The sequence below is a fragment of the Halictus rubicundus genome, chromosome 4, assembly GCF_050948215.1.
Source record: "Halictus rubicundus isolate RS-2024b chromosome 4, iyHalRubi1_principal, whole genome shotgun sequence".
In the NCBI taxonomy this organism is placed as follows: Eukaryota; Metazoa; Arthropoda; class Insecta; order Hymenoptera; family Halictidae; genus Halictus; species Halictus rubicundus.
This window is the reverse complement of record NC_135152.1, coordinates 11,269,949-11,297,425: the sequence shown is the minus strand read 5'-3', so window position 1 is coordinate 11,297,425 and position 27,477 is coordinate 11,269,949. Positions and strand designations below refer to the sequence as shown.

The window sequence follows — 27,477 nt, the reverse complement described above, 5'->3', positions numbered from 1 at the left end:
GTTTTACAACCACCTTTCCATTCTACTTGACGCCATAGTGCGATTGATCTGGCTGGATAAAAATCATTTCGATGCTTCCATTTGAAGAAATTACTTTCATACGGGCGAGACAATCGGCGAACATCGATTTCTAATAAATGAACCCATTGAATGATACACAAACGAACTTATCACGGGATCACCAAGCAACCAAGCAACCGAGCTACCAAGACTACCAAGCAACCAAGCAACCAAGCAACCAAGCAACCAAGCAACCAAGCTACCAAGCTACCAAGCTACCAAGCTACCAAGCAACCAAGCTACCAAGCAATCGAGCTGCGAGCAACCAAGCAACTAAGCAATCAAGCTACTAAGCAACCAAGTACCTACACATCTAAGTAATTCAGCTATCAAGCAACCAAGCAATCGAGCTACTAAGCAACCGAACTACTAAGCAATCAAGTAACTAAGCAACCAAGTAAGTAACTACTGACTACTGAAGCAATTACCCTACTCATGACACGCTGAGCGCATCAACTAATAAACCGAATAAAAAATCGTCTCTAATCCCGTTGGATCCAGCTACAACAGATCGGCAATGATCAATGAAACTGCGGGCACCGACAACGAAATCAGAATGATCTCGCGGGTATGATTCGGCCGCGATTCGGATCGTTTCGGTACGGAAGGGTCCTCAGTAGACGAACAAGGATCACGACACCGTATTCGGTGGAGGATCGTCGGTGTCGGTCAGGTGAGAGGGGGTCTTGAAGTGGGGGAGAAGGGGGGTTGTCAGGTGAGGGAGGCAGGTGGGGGAGAACACGCAAGAATTATCCCTGAAGAGTCGAAACGGAGAAGAATGGGGAAAAGAGAGGACACCAACGAGGATGGGCACCAAGTTGGTCGGTTGGTCTGGTTGCCGACCCCCACCCTGTATATAAGCGTTCTTCTGCCGGCTACGTCTTCAGTCTTACAGTTCGAACGGCACACTGCGTGTACAAATCGAAGAGATCATCATCTGCTGACAAAAAAAAAAGAAAACCAGAGACAGTCGGGGACGATGCCTTCTTCTTGCTGACGGAAGAACTTAACGCGCCAGGATGATCGGTCGTGTCCGCGCCGCATTCTTCAGCCTGGTACGTGCCCCCATTTTCGATCCTGATCCTCGATACTCGACAGGATTACCATAATAGTGATCAGAGGACTCGTGCACCATGCTCGATCAGTGTGCTTCGATAACCGCTTCCGGTTCGCCGATCTGTGCCGGTCGCCGTCAGCTGTACCGATCAGTGGATGATCGTATTATTACCATACTTCGTCCAACGAGTCGAGTCAGCGAAGGTAAACAAATGTCACTCGAGTGCGACCGAGTTGGAGTTACATTTCTCAAATGGACGCACGCTGGTGCTTTGTTTATTTACGTCGACTCGTCTCGCTCGATCGAGTACACGGAGTGCGAAATCAAAATTGTCTGCATCTGTTGCAAGGACAAAGAGCTGCTTAACCATTTTTTTTCTTTTTTTTTTTTTGATAAATGTAATTGCTCAACGCTCTTCAATTTAGTTAAATTGTCCACTGTTTCCAGTTACAGCTACTCATTTTTGTCACAAATGCATAGAATCCTAGCAGTTAAAGCTGTGCTACATTTTCTCGGTTAGCTTAAATGTAGCCTAATTTCATAGAACCCCAAATTCGGGCAGATTTCACAGTATTAAGTATCAAATTATTGCTTCGCGGTTTTACGAACAAGGGAACCACGTGATTATTCATACTGACTTTTCATCGATTAATTGAAACATCACACACAGCGACAGAATTGTTTCAATTCTGCAACTTTCTAAATTAAACACTTCTCTATTTTCATGCAGCCAGCGTTGTAGTTTCATTCGCGAGAATTTTTTGTAACAAGCATTCAGTTAAAATGATCTGTAAATGTTTCATTTAAAATTCTGTAAAATTGCAACGAGATACGAAGGTAATAAGGATTGCGAGAATATAGTAAACAAGCAAATAAAGCAAGCGAAAACACACAGAAAGGAGAATTGAAAGTAAACGAACGTTACATTACAATGTGTTGCGTACAACGGTGTAGGTGCGTTTCACAGCGTTCTATTAGTTTACTTGAAATTGAAACAATGACTTCACGTTTCGATGTTATTTCCCCGTGCGATAACGCTGTTACATGTATCATCGGTAATACCCCAAACTGCGTTTATTGAAACTCTCAATTTGCAACTTTCTCGGTTAAATGCAACCATCAACAGTGACTCAAGAATATTTATTCGACAAACAAACGTCTATTTTCTTCCGTCGTCAAGGTAAATTGACAGAATCGCTCTGCGCATCGATGAAAATAGAAATAGTGCTTGTTGAGCCCGAGGAAGTTGAACAGTTACAAAAAATAAATTGTATTAATTTGCAAATATCGTTAAAAAATCTAGTCGACGAAATTTCAATGGAAATTTCAATAGACGTTTTCGAATGGTACCGAACTTTTTGCTGTTACCAAACGCCGCTCCAATTTCTCGTTTTATTCTGCCTCCCAGGCACGTTTTCTCCAAATCATGAATTAAAATATTCATTTCACTACAATGACGCCATACTATCACGATTGTCAGACTGCAACAACGACTAGGTCACGCACAAAGTTTGCAAAAGCTAGAAATACGAATGAAAATTAGTTGACAAAAATTCGATATAAAATTTCCAGGCGATTTCAAACTTTTCGCAGAAGCTCTAATTTCTCGGCGGCGTACTTTTCGAAAAATGAAAAAACGATACCGAAGATCGAGTGCCGGTATCATTGGCGTAAATATAGCGATGATAGGCGTTTACACCTGCTCGTTCTGTGGGATGAAAGCGGGAATTCGCACCGCGCCGCGACGGAATACCAACGAATTGCGAAATAGAGGCATACGCCGATTCGACTGCAAATAGAAAATCGCAACAATCGGAACGAGTGTCATCGACATACATTCGCCAGAGTCTGTATCCGCGTCTCCGTTTCGACTTTACGCGTTTTTCCAAGATCTCCGCGAATAAGGAGCAGCAATTTTCATTTACGGTATCGTTGCACTTAAACGGTCTCCCTTCAATTAAGCACGCCACGTGGGTCACCGATGACGTTCGATATATAAGCTCTTTCAAGAAGAAAGGTCAGACAAATTAAAAATGTTTATGCGAGACTAATAGGGATAGCCCAAGTAAATAAATTGCTAGCCTATGAAACTGTTTATTAATTTTAAATAACACCCGAGCTTTAGTGAAATTAAGTCATAATTGTTCATTAGTATACAGTGGATTTTGTGCATTTGTGATAAAAATGAGCAGATAAAGTGAAAAAATGCTGATGTATTATTTTCATCTGTTTACAATTATTATATATACGAAATAAATGTCAGAACCAGTACTAAAGATCTCCTGAAAGAACTAGTACTAAAAACTGTACTAAAAAAATCCTTAAAATTTTATAGCAGCAACTTGAACGGAATTCAATCGTATAAATTCACCGATAAAATATTGCAAATGAAATATTGCGTATACGCAACGTTAAGCGAAACCCAATAGGTCGAACGAAAAAATAACCGTGTAAATTCTTTTTTGTAGCAATCGTAGACTGTCATTCGCAGGAATATTAATCTCTCGACTTCTGATTAACCGGAAAATCGTTTCCTTCAGTACAGGAATTAATTGCACTTCGGGAAGAATAATAACCGCAATTTTTCTAGTTGATAAATTTAATTTATCGTTGCCGCTTCATAGAGTCGATGAAACAGTAAACAGCATTAACCATCATGCGGAGACTAGGCATCGTCGAATTTGTTTACTCACAGAGTTGTCGATGCTCAGATTTTGCGACGCAACATTTGCAGCTTGTTTCCGCGAATCGAAAGAAAGGCTTCCCGAGTATTTCAGTAAAAACACCTTCCGATTATGCGAGCGCGTGAAGCATTCCCCGCGTTGCCAGGATTGAGGCGCGTCGAATGTCGAACGAACGCGCGAAACCGAGCGAATGATGATTACGCTGACATAATATTATAGCCGGGGCCTGTGTATATCGCGGATGGTAGACGGCTCTGTGTCTCGCAGCCTGTTCGTGTATGTGTGTGCGTGTGTGTTCCATTGATCTTGGCACTTGAACAGAATGTCGTTGCACTACATTTCATTCATAACTCTCAATGCCGCGGCGCGCAACGCTATTATGCTCGCCGGGGATCATGCGGATCGTTAGATCGTGACTCGTTTTATCGGACCGTGAATTGGCAGCTATGATCGCGGCACGCGAATCGATCATTGTTCTCTAAATCGTGAATTAAGCCGTTCAATCGACCATCGAGAGGTTGTATCACCGGGACGCGACAATGATTAACGCTGGATCTAAACGGATCTATATGTAGATCTATACGGAGACGATTTTAAATTATTCCGTGAAAAGAATGAGAATGCATTTATTTAGGTTTTTATCGATTTTTATGACAATGAAAATATTTAAAGAAAACTGGAAGGCTTTTTTTACGGTTTGTTTCATGAAATGTTAAAGCAAAATAAGTTCGGAACATAAAAAACGGATTTTCTAAAAATTACGACATAGGCCGTTCTTCCCGACACCGATTCAATTATACTTTTAAAGCATAATGATTATTAGAAAAGGGATAGTAAATTTTTCTCGTTACAATTGGTTATATGTATCTCTTTTTAAATATTCATTATGCTTTAAAAATAGGTATAATTAAAATAGGCACAGTAATTGGTACCCTCCACAGTAATTGGGTCCCTTACCCTAAGACCTAAATGTAGAAAGATTAAAAGAGCTGTCACTATGAGGAACTTTGATGTTTTAATTTTTATTCAATTGGATTCTTTGTGAAATTGTTAGTTTTGCGAACGTATAACGAAATACTGACGTGAATAACGGTATATACACGAACATACATATATACATGAACTACCGAATACAGAATGATTCACTGACGTCTTAGGTCAAGTTTCTCCGTTGGTTTTTCATTGGAAAACGGAATAACGAAGAATGGCCAGACGATCGTCCCCGAGGCTGGTCACACGCGTTATGAAACACTGTATAGGTACATTCAGGCCGAGAAAAAGAAAGGGCTTGTGAAATAATAGTCAGTCAATGGTTAACACAAGATCTGCTCATCTGTCGGAGCATTTCCATTACGAATAGCCCCTTCTATCGAAAGTCTGGCAATGATTGACGACTACCGGTTGAACTATAGGTGCCCGGCCGCAATCTCTGAATCAGCAGAAATTATCTTCAGGTGCGATCCGTTTGTACTGTTTACAAATCCGGCGAGATACAGCGTTTAACGCTTTGATACGGCTACTTAAATACAAAAGCTCAGCTAATTTGTTCCGGTCCGCGGCTGCTCGTTTGCTGCGCATTCTGCGATAGCACCAGCAAATACATCGGCGATTTGCAAATTTTCGCCGACCCGCCCTCTGACGAGGCTCCGCGTGAAAAATACTGAAAATTTCGCATCTTCGCGACAATCTCGTAGCACGAACCGCGTCTTGAAGCTTATCATTCGAAAACTCGAGTCCTAAGAACAATGCCTCGTAAAGTCGTTTGGGCTGTTTCGAGGCGCGCGTTGGTTCGCGATGAATCTTCAATATGGCCGCTGCGAGAAGTGTAAATACAGTAAATTGTAGTTAATTTTTCATATTATTAATGAATTTTAATACAGTAAAATTTTAGAACATAGTTGATCAGTAATTAAATTTAATAAGGGATCATTTATTGTTTTAAAATTTAATTTTTAACGTGAACAGAATTCGCAATCCTCGCAGAGATTTGCAGTGATTTTGCACTGTCGAGGAAAATGTTAAAAATTGCGTTTGAGTTTGTGATTTACTCCAGTCTTAAAGAATTGAAAAAATGAACAATATGTACTGATATTTTGGTATGTATGTAATTAAATTATACGTTTACCATTCCAGTACATAGACGCGTATTCGTAACGTCGCGTCAGTATGTCGAGGTTCGTCCTCAAAGGGTTAAATTGCTCAAAGTAACAATAATGGTAGCTTTATCGTTAATAAAATCGCAATAAAGCACTGAAAGACGGAACCAGGGGCAGTCTCGAAGCAATATAACATTTATGGCAGCCACGCGAAAGGCGAATGTCTTTTTTATATTTTTTTGAAGCGACTCTGCTTCTCGGAGGAGTATAAAGCGCTGGTAACGAAGTTGAAATATTTTTATCAAGCGGCGGCGTTGTCGAGGAACTCTGCAAATTTCTATTTTTCGCGCGCGTACAGTGCGAGAGTTTTATACTCTTCTTCTTTTTACATTACCGTTTTAATTTCCCGTGTCGAGCAATTAGCACCCGGTCCACGAAAGTTGAGGCGTCCGTTGAACAGCAGACCTGTTTCGTTGCGCTGCGGTGAATTAGCACGGGTTTTCCAGAAATCCTTGCGCGCCTCGCTGCCGATAGGCAAGTTAATAACGAAAGGTGGTAATTATGTTTATGATTTGTGGAGTGATCGATACGGCGTGAACTATCCCCGTGGCTCCCGGTCGGAAAATATCAAACAAACAACCGCGATTGAACTTTTCCCGGCCGACCATGAAGCGGGGATTCGAGTTTGAAAAAGTACCGTCATCAATACACGGGATTTGATACTGAAATGGAACTAGAAATGAAAATCAGATAGCGAATTTCGCAACGATCGGATCACCATCAAATAGTCGTAATTCTTCTCGTTGTGCGAGACGAGGATCTGCTCTGCTCTGCTTTGCTTTGATGGAAAATGTCGGCGTTTATGGTGGCGACGAAGCTCCTTGATAGTTAATAGGTTCTCTTGTTTTAGTTGAACGATTCTCTATTATCTGTAATGTTCTATTTTTAATATTTTACTCAATTTATTCGAACGATTCTCTTTTTGCCTTTAATATTTTACTCGATTTGTTCAAACCACTCTCTGCTACCATGGCTATTTTACTCAATCTATCTGAACGGTTCTCTTTTTTAAAGTGTATCGCATGAATTGTTAGTACGATAATTAGATTTGCAATGGAACTTACCAATGCGAATTATTAACGCATGATCTCAGAATCAAAATGACTATTGCTCATGTAATCATGGAAAGGTTGCAGAAACTGCACCTTTTGACAAACATATGCAGAACACGCTCTACAAATTCGTTTATAATATGCCAGTAGCCACGAAGTTCGAATAAAATGACAGTCATTAAACTGTGTTGCGAGACGTTGTAGACGGATCGTAATTTCCCTGATTAATACCACGTCGTGGTAGATTCAGGAATTCATAATTTACTATAATCAATAACGCAAGAAAAGTGTTAAGCAATTCAAGACGATCCTCACCGCAAGCACACGTTTGCAGCAATGTTCAAAGGTTATGCAGGGAGGTCTTCAGGCAAACGAACATCGAGAAACTTCTTCCATTGTTGCTCATTAGTCGACTGGACATTTCAAGCGTGTATTTAGAATGTGAATATAGAAAACGTCGGACAGTGAAATCGATGAAATAAAATGTAATTATAGAAATGCTGGAGCAAGCGTTTATCGATCCCCAACGATAAAAAACGTTGATCGTTTCATCCAACACATTGCAAAATTATTCAAAAAATTATTTTCTACTTTGCCTAACACATTGTTGTTCAAAAACGTGCCAGAAACGAGTTATTATCTCAGTAGGTAGATCCGCAAGAAGTCTCATAGTTTAACGTTGGAGAGGTTGATTAACAGTAGTTTCCACTTTTAGACAAAATTTCGATGAAGTAGATTTACAAAATCGAGCAACTTTAGGAATTATCTAAAAAATCACGTTCAGATTTGCAACGACAGTATTGCCCGAAAATCTATATAAAAAGTGAACGATTAATACAATAAGTCTCGTTGTCTAATCTTCGCGAGATTGATGTGCAGTTTCCGCTTTGTTTTAGACAAAATTTCGATGAACCGAGGTAGACTTGATAGCTTGAGGAGGTTGCAATCCATTTTGGAGTTTTCGTTGTAACGAGGTGAACGGAGGGATTTTTAATTAGTGCGTTGGTGGGTACAGCCATCGGGGAACGTTAGGAAACAAGTTCCGAGAGCCGCGACTATAATGTTGCCCTTTGTTCGTAGGATGGATGGCTTTCGATTCTGTATTCGCGTTTTCATTGGACGACGCTAGAAACCCGCAACAACGTTGAGCCTTCGCACACTTGTTGCGACGACCTCCGGGACCGGGGCTGACAATGAATCCGTGTAGATACTATCGAGGCAACTTTCTTTTCGTAATCCTCCCAATAACGCAAACGCCTCCATCTGGTTTCGGTAATATCCCCCATCTGGCATTCTGATATTAAATTACTTCTCCCCTTTGCAACCGGCCATTGTTCCGCCGAGCAATTAGTACGATTACGTTGATGAGGGAAGAAGAAAAATACACAGAGAGAGAGATAGAGATGGAGAGACAGTCCGAACAACGGGTTTAGAGTAAGACGACCGAGAATAGAAGGTGAATTCTAAGTGTCGCGTTCGAATCCGATTGCGAGACCCGAGGATTATCTTGATTTTTGGAATGACGCTCGCCGGGAGTTCACTTTTAGCTGTTTCAAGGCCGAGATGGAACGGTTCATGCGAACGATAGCAACCTTGCTTGGCGTGAACGCACTGCTTCAGAGTTACGCGATCACGACCAGCTACAACAGACAGTAGAAAAATTATGTCTAAAAAATGTTTTCATATTCATTGGAAAATTTAAACTCGATGAGAGGATAACGTTGCAATTGCTTAATCTGCTTCTGAACAAGCTTCTTCTGATTGTCAACAAATTTCAACAATACACGTTAATTGAACACTACAAATACTGAGCCTTACGCAACACTGATACACATATTTCTTTATAACAACGACAAGATCGCATTTATTTGCGTACAATTGTTATTATAATAGGTGCTCAATGGAGAAGTTCATTCAACAAATTCTCGTGAATTTATTTTGATAATTTCAACAATTTTTAAAAGAAGAAATCAGAAACAGTTTCAGACTGGTTTTGTAAAACAATTATTTTTGGAGAAAAATGATATCGATTTCCGTCGAAGTGCAATTACACGTAAACCTGAACGTACACGCATTTCGTGCACAGCCTTCGTACTGTAACAACCGTTTCAAAAACCGATGTTTCCAATTTTTATAGTCGTTCGAGCAAATTCAAGTTGTTCCCGCAGTCGCCTGCCGCTGTTAAACGAACCAGTGACGCGTTCACGACCTGGATCTAAACAACGCTCGCCCAGCGTGTTTCTGTCGAATGAAAATCCTGCAACAAAGCGTGAAAAAATGTCAGTTCTCCGCGTCTAGTAAAATCGTCGAGGTCGGTGGTCGTTGGTTCTCGATCGCACGGCGAACACGGTCGAGCCTCGAAATTCGCGGCAGCGCGGGAAACGTTTAGGGGAACTTTCTCCGGACCGGAGAAACCGATCTAAATCATCCTAAACTCGGGTCAGCCGGTTGCTGTGCGGTGCGAAATAGCGAAACACCGTCGGACACATACGATCGGCCAGAGGCATCGCCTCCAGCTGTATCGACGTTTTGATTGCGTAACACCGTGAGGACTTTCACTATGAAATGATGCGCCGATTATAGTTTTCGCGATGCACGGGGACATCGGGCAATCTGAGGTCACACGGACTGCCCTGAAACGCTGCAGGCCCGACTCCGCTTTAATGCTTTGACGCGATCGTTGCATGCCTCGCTGATGGATCTCTCGGGCTGGACATGATCTCCTCGGGAATTAGCACCGCGGAAGCATCGACTTTTTGTCCGCCTTTATCTTGCATTAAGATCATTTCGATCTTAACTACTGCTTCTGACAAATCATTCAGATAATTTCGTTCTTGCGTGAAGATCCACATTTTGATTTAACTTCTGCCTCTCACCATTGGTTTAGACAATTTCTACCTTGCAACCGATTAAGACAATTTCCATCTTGCACGAAGACCTTTTTGATTTAATCCCTAAGTACCACTTTTTACGCAAGTACTACAGAAGATATCACGGATTACTAATGTTTAATACGTTACCAGTGGACCGCCTTAAGCAACATGAAAATTTTTGCTGCATCGATTACACAAGATGGGAGCCAGATACACGCTTAATTATTCCTCAATTATCTGAATTTTTCTCCTGCTTTAAATTGCACCAATCCATCTTTATTGTAAATGCATAAAATCCACAGTCTAGTTGTCAGGTACTGAATTAAGATCAAATTTAATTGTCCTCGCTTCGTGTATTGTAGTAACGAAGAATTGGAAGCGTAATAACGTTGGAATATTGTAATATATAATATTGTAATAATTATAATAATTGGGGGTTAAGTCACGCTTCTCACGGCTTATAGAAGCAAGTTTCTCAAGCATATTTAAGCAGCATTCCAGTTCTGTACCACGCACAAGCACTCCAATTACCGTCGCCTAAAATTCAAGACGATGCTTCGGGAGCTTCCTTCGTCTGTTCATGTAATACCCGGAGTTATGTTCGATAATGGCGGTGCTCCAGCGTGAGCTGTGCTTTACGCCCTCGTAAAATTACCCTTCCGATCGCGGGCATAGCCAATTTAACCTTGTGAACGAGGTCGTGCGAGTATATAAAAACCTCGTGTGAATTGAATCGCATGATTTCGCGGCCCTTCGAACTAGAATCGTTAACGGAGACAAAAACGCCATCGTCCAGGACTGCGTTTGAATAACATTCGGCCGCGTGAACAAAAAGCAGGGAGGACGAGATAATTGCTATTTTACAAGAATGTTTTACTGCTTCCAGGGTTATTAATGTTAGCTGATGAAGCAAGTCGATTTTGCAACGGGAAGCTTTTGAATCGGTTTTCGTAACGAACGAGAATAAGTTTCAGGAAGCTTCTGTCCCTTTGGATATTTTAGTAATAATTAGTGACGTCTTCCATCCCGTTTGCAAAATTAATTGTTCCCACTTGATGCGACAATGTGCTCCACCGGGAAGTTAAGTGTACTCGAAACTGCATTAACGAACACAATTATTACATAAATGAACCTGAAGTACGAGACACTACGAAATCTGCTGGGAAAACAATAAATCATTTTCTGCAAGCTCGAACACACTATTAACTCAGTTCTGTGATCGAAAGCGTAAAAGCACAGAGAAGAACAATTATTGAAATAATTCGAATAACTCATTTTCTAATCGCAAATGTAAAATGCCGTTTCCAACATTTGGAAAATCAACTCCGAGTAATACTATAAATTCGCAATTAATAAATTGATAAATTATCACCCGAAGAGAAGGAAGAATGGAGAGAAGAAAATTAAGTTACACAGGATCATAAACAATCTAATTGATTGCACATTCTCACCAACTGATTTCCCCATTTTCCATCTCGCGCGTGACTCTAATTGTTGATGATCGATGCCGTCAACGATCCCGCGTCAATGACAGATACAGGAATCCAGTATTACGAAGTTTATGACCGATCGCTGTCGTCAGGGTCGCAAACAAAAGAGTCGATTAATTTCGAAGCGTACGCAGTTGTGGACGAGTCCGTAATGGAACAGTGAATGGTACTCTCCTTCTGCTCTTTAACTTTCGCTATGGCTGCCCCTTATGGCATTAATATGCAAGCATTACGCGATGATTTTTTGCATGGATCAATCGGTCGCTCGACGCGGTCTTCAACTTTGCTCAGGTCACGTGGAGACACGCGAGACTCTAGAACGTTTCTTCATCTACGTACAGTGATTGTATCGCGATCACGTGCACGTGAAACCTTTCTTGACCAACGAGAAAGCTTAAAACAATTTTCAGTTAAATAATAATTTTTTTTTGTTTTATAATTTCTGCTAAAAAATCTGCAAGTTTCTCATACGGTACGTATACAGAATATAATATTCGGTTAAACTTTACCTCGGGAAACCAGAAATTTTTTACTTTTTTTATGTAATCCTGTCCATTTTGGCGAGAAAATTCCGAAAATCCAAGTTTCAATCCTAGGAGTTTACGAGTTCAAAAGTTATACGTGAGTTACGTGGATCTTCGGCATTTTCTCTCCAAAATCTACAGGATTACGTAAAATAAAGTTGAAAATTTCTGATTTCCCGAGGTAAAGTTGGATCTAATATTCTTTGAACGTTTCTCGCAGGCCAGAATTTTCATGCAGAAGATAGAAAATTCCGTAAACGTTTTTCGCTGCAAGTAATGCGTCTCTTCAATTTTTGTTCTTTTGTTCATTAAATAACTCTAATGACATATGACACATATGTCACATATGTGATTGAACAAAGAACAATATTGGATGTTGGATATCTGTCGAATCGAAGAGCCAGACAAGCAATTGCTTATTCAGCACGAACCCGAAGCTGTCTGTTCGTTCTCCAGACGTTTCCCAGCTGTTTCAAAATTTATTGCACACATAACATTCCCTGGGATTGAAGTTGGTCTTGACTACGATCACTCAATATTAAATTGTTAAACAATGTTTACTCCAAATATTTCTACACGCTTGGTGTAAACAGATCAGAGTATAGGTTTATAGCTTGTCAATGTCTGTTTGTAAATAAATCACAGTTCAACGCGACCTTTGCTGTTTCAAAAAGCAAAAGGTTAACATACCAGAAGCTAAAAAGATATACAAACGTTCAATTACAAAAACTGTAATTTCATCGAAGAGGCAGTTGAACAGATTGTATCTGAGATTTCATGGTTGTTTCGCGGAAAATCTTTAATACATAGTTCGAACGTGATCACATCGCGAATGGCGCTATGCTTCTAACCTTTATGCACAACGATACGAATTTGCAATGGACAGAGACAAGAATTCAAACGAACTTCATTGTGTAAATTTAAATATTCCTTTTATGTACGTAAAGTTATACTCGTACTTGAGAAACTAAAAAATTCTTTATTTTATAGAGGTAAGCATACTATACAGTAACAATTATGAACATCCAATTACAAGACGTCGATCACTCGAGGCTGTTTAGCAGAGGAACTTGCGTAACACACTGTATACTTTGATCTCGATCCATCTCGTAACCGCTTAATTAAGCATCGTTTAATCAAGCACAATAACTCTTGAAATTATGGTGACGGAGTATTGATTTGTTCCTCGGCACGACGTGGAAGCTGTGATGTAATGAGAGCGTGTAGCTTGACAAATAAGATAAACCATGTCAATCTGAAATTACTTCTCATCGGTTATACTCAAAAATTTCAATAAAAATGAGACATATTTTAATATTAACAGAACCATCGAATTGCAGGTGTCATAATAACACGACCACAAAACTATAGATACAATAATAACAGCTGTCCAAACGAAGCACGAGCATTTAAATGGGTTCCGTCGTGCACCGACCAAGCTATTCGAACCACAAACCATTTAAACTAATCAAACAAGTGTGAAACAAGCACCTTCCAATTTGGCAAACGCTATTCCAATTTCCAATGTAAGCTTGCGTGCTCCCTCATCATTGATAAAATAACAATTTCCGAAATAGAAAAATTCATTTATTTTCTAGAATATTTATTTTCTAAGGCATCTACCTATTCAATAAAATCGACAGCTCTAGGTAAAGTACCATTAAGATAATATCAAATTAAATACCACAAAAGTGTTAATAATGTAAGCATAAATCAATCAAATACCACAAGTACCATTAATTTGCTCTGAATGTTAATTCATAATTTATAGACCTGACACTAACTCATTTAGAATTCATGAAATTATTAAATTGTGAATCATGTAAATCATAAATATAATTAAGGGAAGGTACCAAAAAGGAACGAACTATTTTTACAGTATTCTTTGTACCTCGATGCCGAGCTAAATTGGTAACATGAACCTTGTGGACGTAAATCGCGAGTAAAACGTCAGTGAATATTTTTTAATGAACCATGCACCATACACGGTGGGACCGAATGGGTTCATCCAATGGGAAACGAATGGGGCCATTTATGCTCGGAACGTGAAACACAAATGCAGCCAAGGTATCGAACAACTCGTCAGTGCCATCCAGTTTGTCAATCACACCGGGACACGCTCGGACGGGGATCCTGATCGGCTCCGGTTAGGTTCACCTGCTGATTTCCCATTGTCCACTAAAATATCGCGGCACGAATACCGTAGGTATTAGCGTCGCCGGCGACGGTTGATTCATGACACAGGGCAAGTCGAGCGTCAGCATATATTAACCTTTCGTACTCGCCTGCGAGAGACGCTCGTAGAGCTGCCGTGTCCGAATGGGAAGAAGAGCTCTCCCGTCGAATCTCACTTTCCCTTTTCGTGGGTGGAACAACAGGGCGACGGCTGAGATCATCAATCCCGAGATCATGGCTGATCCGAGCAGGATGCGAGCTGTCGTGCCACTTTTGATGACGACGGAGACGTTTCGTCTTTCTCGCTAGAAAATAGTATAACTTTCGAGAAAATTCAGGTAGACAGGTGAAACTTCTTTTAAATAAAAGCTGAAGTGTTGCGGAATAAGGGAAAATACGGAGGAAGGGTGACAAATAACTTATCAGCTTTAAAATATTTATTAAAGTGGACCTTTCTTTAAAGACGTTTGTCCATTACAACGCGTGGTTCGACTCATTTTGTTAACGTTATACATCGTTGTTGTATGTCGTTTTCTATAGATTTTGATATAGAGAACCCAAATTTGGTTGTAGAATTTTTTGTCGATCTTCAAGATTTTGGGACAAATGAGATTCTACCGGAGAAATCGATTATGTGCAATTCCTGAGTTATTATCTATTTTGATATATAAAATCTTTCTCTCGTTCTCCAAGATTTCAGTTTCCATTGAAAAAAGTTTCACCACCTTCCCTATCTTAATTCTATAAAAAGCTTTATAATTTTGCGACAACAAGGACCAAGCGCTTTCACTGTGCAGCATTTCAAGACGTCCTTTGGCCACGCGCGATTCCCACTCGTTGGACAAAATCGTTTTCGACGGACACTCGACGTACAACCATGATCCCGTGCCCGTGTATTATTCATGGGCGAAACTAGAATGTAGAACTGATTGATTTCTCGAACACGTACCCAGCCATGTAAATGGAAAGCAATTTGTTCCGGGCGTCGACTGTAAGGGAATAATAATGGACAAATGGTCAAAAACATGGCTTCACACGCGCGAGCGAGTCTGAGGAATCCTAGCAGAAAGTGTTTAATCGATCGAATTCACAGAATGTTGCAACTGGACTAAGAATTTTTATACTGCTTCCCATTTTTATAGGTTGTTTCCGAAAATAGAACAGACGAGACAATTCATTTTAGTAATATTCATCGTTCGAAGCATTAAAAAGTGTTCTAATACAATGTCATAGGATTTTCAAATTTTTTTTAGCAGTATTCGTCGCAAGACGCCTTCAAAAGTGTTGTACCACAATGCCATACTATTACAATTTTGTTGACATTTTGAATACATTTTTTTCGCAATATTCATCGCAAGACATATTCAAAAGTGTCCTAATGCCATTCTATTAAAAATTTTTGTATCAGCTTGACACGAATGAATGCACTGAATTAGCAATCATAAACTATTTAGTACATTGGTACACTGGCGTTTTACTTGGCAAGGAAGATCAAATGATCGTTTAGAAACGCTAAGATAAGATGGCCAGATAAGTCAGTCTAATTAGAGTTCATAAAAATTTCGTAAAATAAAAGCAGGGCGTACCCAACGATTGTTGAATTTTAATTCTTAGGCGTTTCTCGTGTATAAATTCGATTCCCGCGTTGCCATTCAGAAGCAGATGCTTCTGTCATTCATAAGTAAATTCCCGGTGCGTCGAGGATTCTGCGAATGTAAATAAGACAGCAATCTCCTATTCATCATTCCTCGGTCTTTTCTTTTTCCGACAAAATTGGTTCTTTTGTCGTTGACGCTTCAGTGTTTTCTCCCGCGCACACATAAATCATGGTATTTTCGTTGGGATAGCGAAATAGAGAAATTCAAATGTATAGGACGCCATTTATCTGATTCAATGGACCTGTCGACAGAACCCGAGAAGACTGAAGTAGCATTTCAGCTGTCTTTGAAGAAGGTTGAACCGCGGCTAGGACTAATCATCAATCATGCACAGCGATTACAGCTGGATCGTGTTAGATGTCTGTTAATACTGCTTGCGCTTAACTTAATTGACTTAAAAATCGTGTTGGGGAAAAATGCTTGCGTTGCATGCGCTATCGTTTGCAACAGCGTCACCTTTCCGAATTTTTATACGCGTGAATCGATGCTGAAATGATTCGCAGCTCGTTGTTAATATTGACGTTACATCAAGTCTGTCAATGAATATAATGAATGTCAATGAACGGCATTTTTCTGACTACAAATAAAGTGTACATAAATACGAATGGTAGACAAGCGTAAAATGAAAGGTACTAAGAAAATCATTTTCAAAATGAGGTACACGAAGAATATACAAGTATGATTTTTAAAACACAATGCATGAAAAATAATTATTTAAAATCATTGAACATAGTGCATACGGAGTTTATATCTTTGCTTTGCTAAATTCTTGTAATATTCCGTGAAAGAGTTGCGTTGCATTTAATAAAACATTTCAGCGATGGAGATAGACAGTGAAATAAATGGTGGTATTAAATGTGTTAATAGAAAATATTCTTTTGAAATCTAACGCAACGGATGACTAAAAACAATTAAATTTTTCTACGCGCAATGGCAATATTTTACCGTAAAACTGAACCAAGACTAAGTACAAGAAGTTTGAATGAAATTACATTCCGGGGAAGCCAGGAAAAATGACGCTGACCTTAAAGAACTGACGTTGATTGATCTCCCTTCTGTTTCTCGGCTTTGGCTCGCCGATTCGACAACAACACTTCAGAGGAGAAACCGAAATTGACAAGCTCGGTGTCGATGATGATAAAGAAAACACCTAACGTCGTTGTACCTGCGAGGTCTGTCGGATGTTCGATTACGAAACGTTACCGCTGCTCCCTCGGAAGAGTGCGCGACCTTTACTTTTAATTACCCTAAATGGCGACGCAAACGAAAAATGAATCCTGCGAGAAATAAATCCAGGGATTCCACGCGGGGCTGACTTTTACGGGGGATCGTGGCATGAAAAGATTAAAAGCCGTGTCAGAGGCGGCCTGCGCTACAAAAACGCCGTATACCACTGTTCACTTACGCTAATATGGCGTTGGTTATTTATAGGTAGTGGACAGACGGAATTGATGGCGGCGAATGCAATCCCGGTTTATCTTGGTTTTTCAACAAGACGCTGCAGAACGTAGTCTGGGAATTCTTCTTCGAGGCAAAACAAACCTTTTAAATCCGCGAACTATCGACAGCTTTCAAATACATCAATTTAGAAATGGACGGCAGCAACCTATTTTTTCTCATGGTCTGGGCAAAGTGTATAATACGCTCGTTCGTTTAAGAAAGATGGATTGGCTTTATTAAATAAAAGAAATCGTTCGAAAATGGATCGTGGAAATATTTGAAAAACGTGCTCCCATTAAACATTCCGGTTAGAATGAATACAATTCTTGAAAGCAAGAGTCCAGATTCATTAAAGCCTATGATCTATGACAATGAGCTTTATATTTGAATCTTTAATAAGAATTTTAAAAATGGTTTGACTGCCTTAAGAATCTTGATTGGAGAAGTTGTGCAAGATTTGTCAAATTAGATCATTTTCACTGTCCGCCCACAATCTAGTAAATCTCCGATCGTGAAAAGTTCAAGTTAAAGTTCAGCACGTTGTTCATGAAACTATCCCGAGGTTCATAAACAAGACAGTAATTTGGTACACTTGTATCTATGACAGCAATCAGGTTTGATTGCGTGTGTACTTATCTTCCGAGCAAGTCATGATTATGAGCTTTGACCCATGATGTTGATGCGTTGCTACATTGGCAGGATAAATATGATATATGGGCTGCAATTTTTGGAGCACATCGTAGATGGTAACATAAGTATACTGAGCTACGCGGACCGGGATCGGTCGACTTGACATTTAAAGTGACATGCTGGTTGGTGAATCTTTTGAAAGGTGAACAAGATCAGTTTAGTTGAAGTCGGGAAGTTAAGGAACAAAGTGGGACACCTTATTGGCTAATTCGCCATTTAATTATCGTGTTATATAAAGATGGAATTATTTAGTGTGTGCATATATTATTGCAGTTACAGAATGAATATTTTCAATATTTTTGCAAAGAAGACTTTATTTTTTCATTTTCTTTCTTGAATTAATTTAATCATTATGCAATAGCTATTGAAATGCACACTTCATTATTGCATGATTAGTATTTCATAATTTACTATTAAATTTTTTATTGAAAGCACAAGAAGTTTTTCAATTTGCATGGGAGGTGATAGTTTTTAAAAAGAATAGAGTGGTCGTTTCGAGGGACTAATTGAACGTGTGTATGCAACAGGTGATTGCCACATCTCTGCGGCTAGGTACTCAGCAGCAAGGAAGCAGGCAGAGTAGAGAGGTGATATTGAACATCAGTGATGATCAGAAAACGCAATATCTAAATCAAGACTTCTACTCCAGTAAGTGTTCGATATGTGAATATGATATGATAAGTCGATTATATGAAAACATACAAATGGAAATACAAAATATAATGTGTTCAATTTCCTTTTACAGATGCATACAATTATGGTTACGAAATTAGCCCAAGCGGACAGTTCCATCACGAAATACGTGGACCAGATGACATAACGTATGGTTGCTACGGGTACATAGACCCGTACGGAAAATTGAAGACTACATTTTATATAAGCGATGGCTGGGGATATCGAGTAGTTCAGCCAGGAAAAGCAATCGAAGTGTTTCTACACGAGCACGAGCATCATCAACCTGAAGATTCACAGCAACACGAACACGAACATCATGAACACCATGGCGTAATAACGGAATGGAAGGACTTATACTTCCCTGAAGTATGTAGACAGTTCGACGGAACAAGCAACGTACCAAGCACGGTTCCAGTGGGAAGTTATCGTATGTACCTACATGCTACTAATCATAGAAGAAAATGAATGAAAAGTAGTACATAACACACCAATTTACAGCACCAAGTGGTGGATCAAGCACTCCAGCTGGACCTGGACAGCCTGGCACCCCAGGAGGACCTGGATACCCTGGCACTCCACCACGACCTGGACAACCTGGCACCCCGGGAAAGCCTGGACAGCCTGGCACCCCAGGTGGATCTGGACAGCCTGGCACCCCAGGTGGACCTGGACAGCCTGCCACTCCAGGAGGACCAGGATACCCTGGCATCCCAGGTGGACCTGGATACCCAGGCACGCCAGGAGGACCAGGACACCCTAGCACTCCACCAGGACCTGGACAACCTGGCACTCCAGGAACGCCTGGACACCCTGGTACCCCAGAACGACCTGGATACCCTGGCACACCAGGAACGCCTGGCCATCCTGGCACCCCAGGAGGACCTGGATACCCTGGCACTCCACCAGGACCTGGACAACATGGCACCCCAGGAACGCCTGGGCACCCTGGCATCCCTGGAGGACCTGGATACCCTGGCACCCCAGGAAAACCTGGACACCCTAGCATCCCAGGAGGACCGGAATACCCTGGCGCTCCATCAGGACCTGGACAACCTGGCACCCCAGGAACGCCTGGGCACCCTGGCATCCCTGGAGGACCTGGATATCCCGGCACTCCACCAGGACCTGGACAACCTGGCACCCCAGGAACGCCTGGGCACCCTGGCATCCCTGGAGGACCTGGATACCCAGGCAGTCCACCAGGACCTGGACAACCTGGCACACCGGGAACGCCTGGGCACCCTGGAATCCCTGGAGGACCTGGATACCCTGGCACCCCAGGAAAACCTGGACACCCTAGCATCCCAGGAGGACCGGAATACCCTGGCACTCCATCAGGACCTGGACAACCTGGCACCCCAGGAACGCCTGGGCACCCAGGCATCCCTGGAGGACCTGGATATCCTGGCAGTCCACCAGGACCTGGACAACCTGGCACACCGGGAACGCCTGGACACCCTGGCACCCCAGGAGGACCTGGATACCCAGGCAGTCCACCAGGACCTGGACAACCTGGCACACCGGGAACGCCTGGACACCCTGGCACCCCAGGAGGACCTGGATACCCTGGCACCCCAGGAAAACCAGGACACCCTAGCATCCCAGGAGGACCTGGATACCCTGGCACTCCACCAGGACCTGGACAACCTGGCACCCCGGGAACGCCTGGACATCCTGGTACCCCAGGAGGACCTGGTTACCCTGGCACTCCACCAGGACCTGGACAACCTGGTACACCGGGAACGCCTGGACACCCTGGTACCCCAGGAGGACCTGGATTCCCTGGCACTCCACCAGGACCTGGACAACCTGGCACCCCGGGAACGCCTGGACATCCTGGTACCCCAGGAGGACCTGGTTATCCTGGCACTCCACCAGGACCTGGACAACCTGGTACACCGGGAACGCCTGGACACCCTGGTACGCCAGGAGGACCTGGATACCCTGGCACTCCACCAGGACCTGGACAACCTGGCAGCCCGGGAACGCCTGGGCACCCTGGCATCCCTGGAGGACCTGGATACCCAGGCAGTCCACCAGGACCTGGACAACCTGGCACACCGGGAACGCCTGGACACCCTGGCACCCCAGGAGGACCTGGATACCCTGGCACCCCAGGAGGACCTGGATACCCTGGCACCCCAGGAATACCTGGACACCCTAGCATCCCAGGAGGACCTGGATATCCTGGCACTCCACCAGGACCTGGACAACCTGGCACCCCGGGAACGCCTGGACATCCTGGTACCCCAGGAGGACCTGGTTACCCTGGCATTCCACCAGGACCTGGACAACCTGGCACACCGGGAACGCCTGGACACCCTGGCACCCCAGGAGGACCTGGATACCCTGGCACCCCAGGAATACCTGGACACCCTAGCATCCCAGGAGGACCTGGATATCCTGGCACTCCACCAGGACCTGGACAACCTGGTACACCGGGAACGCCTGGACACCCTGGTACCCCAGGAGGACCTGGATTCCCTGGCACTCCACCAGGACCTGGACAACCTGGCACCCCGGGAACGCCTGGACATCCTGGTACCCCAGGAGGACCTGGTTACCCTGGCACTCCACCAGGACCTGGACAACCTGGTACACCGGGAACGCCTGGACACCCTGGTACGCCAGGAGGACCTGGATACCCTGGCACTCCACCAGGACCTGGACAACCTGGCACCCCGGGAACGCCTGGACATCCTGGTACCCCAGGAGGACCTGGTTACCCTGGCATTCCACCAGGACCTGGACAACCTGGCACACCGGGAACGCCTGGACACCCTGGCACCCCAGGAGGACCTGGATACCCTGGCACCCCAGGAATACCTGGACACCCTAGCATCCCAGGAGGACCTGGATATCCTGGCACTCCACCAGGACCTGGACAACCTGGTACACCGGGAACGCCTGGACACCCTGGTACCCCAGGAGGACCTGGATTCCCTGGCACTCCACCAGGACCTGGACAACCTGGCACCCCGGGAACGCCTGGACATCCTGGTACCCCAGGAGGACCTGGTTACCCTGGCACTCCACCAGGACCTGGACAACCTGGTACACCGGGAACGCCTGGACACCCTGGTACGCCAGGAGGACCTGGATACCCTGGCACTCCACCAGGACCTGGACAACCTGGCAGCCCGGGAACGCCTGGGCACCCTGGCATCCCTGGAGGACCTGGATATCCTGGCACTCCACCAGGACCTGGACAACCAGGCACCCCAGGAACGCCTGGGCACCCTGGCATCCCTGGAGGACCTGGATACCCTGGCACCCCAGGAATACCTGGACACCCTAGCATCCCTGGAGGACCTGGATACCCTGGCACTCCACCAGGACCTGGACAACCAGGCACCCCAGGAACGCCTGGACACCCTGGCACCCCAGGAGGACCTGGATACCCAGGCACTCCACCAGGACCTGGACAACCTGGCAGCCCGGGAACGCCTGGACACCCTGGCACCCCAGGAGGACCTGGATACCCAGGCACCCCAGGAAAACCTGGACACCCTAGCATCCCTGGAGGACCTGGATACCCTGGCACTCCACCAGGACCTGGACAACCAGGCACCCCAGGAACGCCTGGGCACCCTGGCATCCCTGGAGGACCTGGATACCCAGGCAGTCCACCAGGACCTGGAAAACCTGGCACACCGGGAACGCCTGGACATCCTGGTACCCCAGGAGGACCTGGTTACCCTGGCACTCCAGCAGGACCTGGACAACCTGGCACCCCGGGAACGCCTGGACACCCTGGCACCCCAGGAGGACCTGGATACCCAGGCACTCCACCAGGACCTGGACAACCTGGCAGTCCGGGAACGCCTGGACACCCTGGCACCCCAGGAGGACCTGGATACCCTGGCACCCCAGGAGGACCTGGATACCCTGGCACCCCAGGAAAACCTGGACACCCTAGCATCCCAGGAGGACCTGGATACCCTGGCACTCCACCAGGACCTGGACAACCTGGCACTCCGGGAACGCCTGGACATCCTGGTACCCCAGGAGGACCTGGATACCCTGGCACTCCAGCAGGACCTGGACAACCTGGCACCCCGGGAACGCCTGGACACCCTGGCACCCCAGGAGGACCTGGATACCCTGGCACCCCAGGAAAACCTGGACACCCTAGCATCCCAGGAGGACCTGGATACCCTGGCACTCCAGCAGGACCTGGACAACCTGGCACCCCGGGAACGCCTGGACACCCTGGCACCCCAGGAGGACCTGGATACCCAGGCACTCCACCAGGACCTGGACAACCTGGCAGCCCGGGAACGCCTGGACACCCTGGCACCCCAGGAGGACCTGGATACCCTGGCACCCCAGGAGGACCTGGATACCCTGGCACCCCAGGAGGACCTGGATACCCTGGCACCCCAGGAAAACCTGGACACCCTAGCATCCCAGGAGGACCTGGATACCCTGGCACTCCAGCAGGACCTGGACAACCTGGTACACCGGGAACGCCTGGACACCCTGGTACCCCAGGAGGACCTGGATACCCTGGCACCCCAGGACGACCTGGAAAACCTGGGAAACCAGGGAAACATCCTAAGCCCGGTACACAAACGCCATTGCCAGGTCAATCTGGTAGTGAGCCCAGTACTCCGGAAACAGTACCTGGAACAGATCAAGTTACGGTTATTCCGCCATACCCACCGCATCCCGGATATCCCGACGCAACTCCGCCTCAACATGGGCATCCTGGATCCCCAGGACTACCTGGATACCCTGGCACCCCAGGTCGACCTGGACACCCAGGCACTCCAGCAGGACCTGGACACCCTGGCACCCCAGGAGGACCTGGACATCCTGGCACCCCAGGAGGACCTGGACATCCTGGCACACCAGGCCGACCTGGACACCCTGGCACCCCAGGCCGACCTGGACACCCTGGCACCCCAGGAGGACATGGAAAACCTGGAAAACCAGGGAAACATCCTAAGCCCGGTACACAGACGCCATCGCCAGGTATGTAAAGCACACTTTCAGGTCATAGTTTTGATATTCTGTAAATACTCTGGTACGATCACATACGTTCTCAAAATCCGTTGTGTGCGTTATTGATTATTAAATAGGAGGTCATCATATTTATTATCCTCTTACTAATCATAGGAGAATATGAGTGAAAAGTAATTAATACTTTTCATTTTTACAGCACCAAGCGGTGGATCAAGCAATGGGGGAACTCCTGTATCAGAAGGGCACCCACAATATCCATCACAACCTGGATATCCCGATATACCTCAACCCGGCAAGCCGAGCCATCACGGTCCTCCTGGTCAATCTGGTAGTGAGCCCAGTACACCGGAAACAGTACCTGGAATAGATCAATTTCCGGGAATTCCGCCATACCCTCCGCAATCTGGATATCCCGACTCAACACCGCCTCAACATGGACACCCTGGCTCCCCAGGACTACCTGGATACCCTGGCACCCCAGGGCGACCTGGACCCCCAGGCACTCCAGGGCGACCTGGACACCCCGGCACTCCAGCAGGACCTGGACACCCAGGCACTCCAGGAGGACCAGGATATCCTGGCACCCCTGGAGGACCTGGACAACCTGGCACCCCAGGCCGACCCGGACACCCTGGCACCCCTGGTCGACCTGGACACCCTGGCACCCCTGGTCGACCTGGACACCCTGGCACCCCAGGAGGACCAGGAAAACCTGGAAAACCAGGGAAACATCCTAAGCCCGGTACACAGACGTCATCGCCAGGTATTTAAAGCACACTTTCTTGTCATAGTTTTGATATTCTGTAAATACTCTGGTACGATCACAAACGTTCTCTAAGTCCGTTGTGTGCGTTATTCATTAATAAATAGGAGATCGTCATATTTCCCATCCTGTTACCGATCATAGAAGAACATGAGTGAAAAGTAATTACTATTACACTTTTTGCAGTACCGAGCGGTGGATCAAGCAATGGGCAAACTCCTGTATCAGAAGGGCACCCACAATATCCACCACAACCTGGATATCCCGGTACACTACCTGGAATAGATCAAGATACGGGAATTCCGCCATACCCACCGCAACCTGGATATCCCGGCGGAACTCCGCCTCAACATGGGCAGCCCGGCTCCCCAGGGTCTCCTGGATACCCTGGCACCCCAGGACAACCTGGGCACCCTGGCACTCCAGCAGGACCTGGACACCCTGGTACCCCAGGAGGACCTGGATACCCTGGCACCCCTGGAAAACCGGGACAGCCGGGCACCCCGGGAGGACCTGGATATCCTGGCACCCCGGGAACGCCTGGTCACCCTGGCTTCCCAGGAGGCCCTGGATACCCTGGAACTCCAGCTGGACCTGGATACCCTGGCACCCCAGGACAATCCGGGCACCCTGGCACTCCACCAGGGACTGGACAACCTGGCACCCCAGGAGCACCTGGTCACCCTGGCACTCCAGGACGACCTGGAAAACCTGGCACTCCAGCAGGACCTGGATACCCAGGCACACCAGGTGGTCCTGGATACCCTGGCACTCCACCAGGGCCTGGACAACCTGGCACTCCGGGAACGCCTGGACACCCTGGCACCCCAGGACGGCCAGGATACCCTGGCACCCCAGGAGGACCTGGATACCCTGGCACTCCAGCAGGACCTGGATACCCAGGCACACCAGGAGGACCTGGATACCCTGGCACTCCACCAGGGCCTGGACAACCTGGCACCCCGGGAACGCCTGGACTCCCTGGCACCCCAGGAGGACCAGGACACCCTGGCAGCCCAGCAGCACCTGGTCACCCTGGCACTCCAGGACGACCTGGAAAGCCTGGCACTCCAGTAGGACCTGGATACCCAGGCACACCAGGAGGGCCCGGATACCCTGGCACTCCACAAGGGCCTGGAAAACCTGGCACCCCGGGAGCTCCTGGACATCCTGGCACCCCAGGAGTTCCTGGACATCCTGGCACCCCAGGAGGACCTGGATACCCTGGCACTCCCGCAGGACCTGGATACCCTGGCACTCCCGCAGGACCTGGATACCCTGGCACTCCACCAGGGCCCGGACAACCTGGCACCCCGGGAGCGCCTGGACACCCTGGCTCCCCAGGAGGACCTGGATACCCTGGCACCCCAGGTGCACCTGGAGAACCTGGAAAACATCCTAACCCTATTACCCAAACGCCATTGCCAGGTATTTAAAGCATGTATTCTTAGTTTTTAAATTCTGTAAATACTGTGGCACCAACACATGCGTTCTGAAAATCCACTGTGTGAGGTATTGATTAAAACATATCTAATGATTATAGGTCAAGATCACTATCCAGGACATCCCACATATCCTCAGGGTCCAATTGGTGGCGTCGGTCCAGATGGTCCCAATGGCCCCTGGCCTGAGGGTCCTGACGGTCCTGCAGGTCCAGGAGGTCCGGGTGGTCCTGAAGGTCCTGGAGGACCAGTTGGTGGTGTTGGAGGAGTTGGCGGGGTAGGTGGCGATGGTGGTGTAGGTCCTAATGGCCCAGATGGTCCATGGCCAACAGGTTCACCTGGCCCAGACGGTCCATGGCCTGGCGACCCTGATTATGTACCTGGCGCGAAACCAACATCCAAACCTCATTACGAAGGACCGATCAAAGTTCAATATCCGATAAAGTACTACGAGCCTACAACCCCATTCACCTTAAGAGAACCAGTTAAGGGCGGTCGTAAGGAAGTAGAACGTTTACGTATCAATTCTCAATCCAATACCGACTATAGAAAAGGCGAGACGTACGACGGAAGTTACGAGAAGAGGGTGGAGTCCACTGGGTTCGAGTATCCTATCAAAATAAGCAGTCCGTTCGGTGTGAAGGACACACAGTACCAATCCCAGTATCCGCAGGGACAGGTGAATCAGAACGCAGACGCCATAAACTCTCTCCTCCAACAGCGCAAAGAATCACGCAAGTACACGAACGAGGAGAATGGGAACGATTCGGTTAGGAATACGGGACCTCTGGGAACCAGTTACAACGAGGTGAAGACTTCGAGCAGCGCGAAGTATTCCGGAGAATTCGAGCAGAGCTCCAGAGGATATCGTAAATTCTTGCAGCAGGTGTCCAAAGTGAGCCAGCCTGACGTAAATCTTCCGGTCATTCAGTTAGAGACGAACGGTGGTGCCACGTATGAACGGGGCGAGGCTCAGAAGAACGTAAGGTATCAGGAGGGCGGTAACGCTGCGCTGATCAAACAGGTAAACGAATTGTCCGAGACGCTAGAGCCTGGCCCAGGTGTGACCGCTACCGGGGTTCAACCTCCAACCAACAAAAAGCCCTACGAACAGTCGGTAGGGCCCGACCCCCAAACCTGTCCTTGCTATCTTGTCGAGCCCGGCAACGATACCGCCGCGACCACCAGCACGACATCCACTCCCCTAATCGGTCAGCTTGGCTTCATTCCCGTGGTGTTTGTGCCGTATTGTCCCGGTGGCGACGAGACGGACGGACAAAACATGAAAGACATGTTCCCATCCGCCATGCCTGTCCCGTACACGTGCAACGCATGCGGCGCGCAAACCGGCAAGATCGAAACGAAGCTTCTCAGCCTGCATCAGCTTGGCAACATCGAGAATCTGAGGGAGGCGTTGCGTCAAGCGAATCTCGGATTTTTGAATGTTTCAGCCAGGAGCAGGACCGAGAGGCGACGGACAAAGAGCAGGAACGCTAAACGAAGAGTGCAATTGTAACACGATGCAATCGAGCCTCGGCCTAACCGTGACGAAATTCTCCCGTGTACAAACTAGAAGCCCCTGAAGACGATAAGCCGCCGATGCTACCCCGTCTGATAACACATCTGCCCGTCCATCAGCTGCTGGACAGCTGACGGATGGCCATATTGATCGCGATCGTGGCAAACGCGGTTACTATCGCCACGGTCCGGAAAAGAATCTGTGTGCTTTTTATTACATTTCAACGCTATAATTGGTCTTCTACCAGCAGG

General features: G+C 46.1%; 1 protein-coding gene across 1 annotated transcript; it reads left to right on the top strand.

Annotated features, from left to right (window-relative positions):
- The first annotated feature begins 969 nt into the window (after window positions 1-969).
- LOC143353854 (uncharacterized) lies at window positions 970-27,477 on the top strand. The gene is made up of 7 exons (XM_076787458.1): window positions 970-1,115; window positions 18,387-18,507; window positions 18,605-18,961; window positions 19,033-23,088; window positions 23,963-24,265; window positions 24,452-25,693; window positions 25,809-27,477. The coding sequence occupies exons 1-7, from the start codon at window positions 1,080-1,082 to the stop codon at window positions 27,221-27,223; spliced, it is 7,530 nt and encodes a 2,509-aa protein (XP_076643573.1). The 5' UTR covers window positions 970-1,079; the 3' UTR covers window positions 27,224-27,477.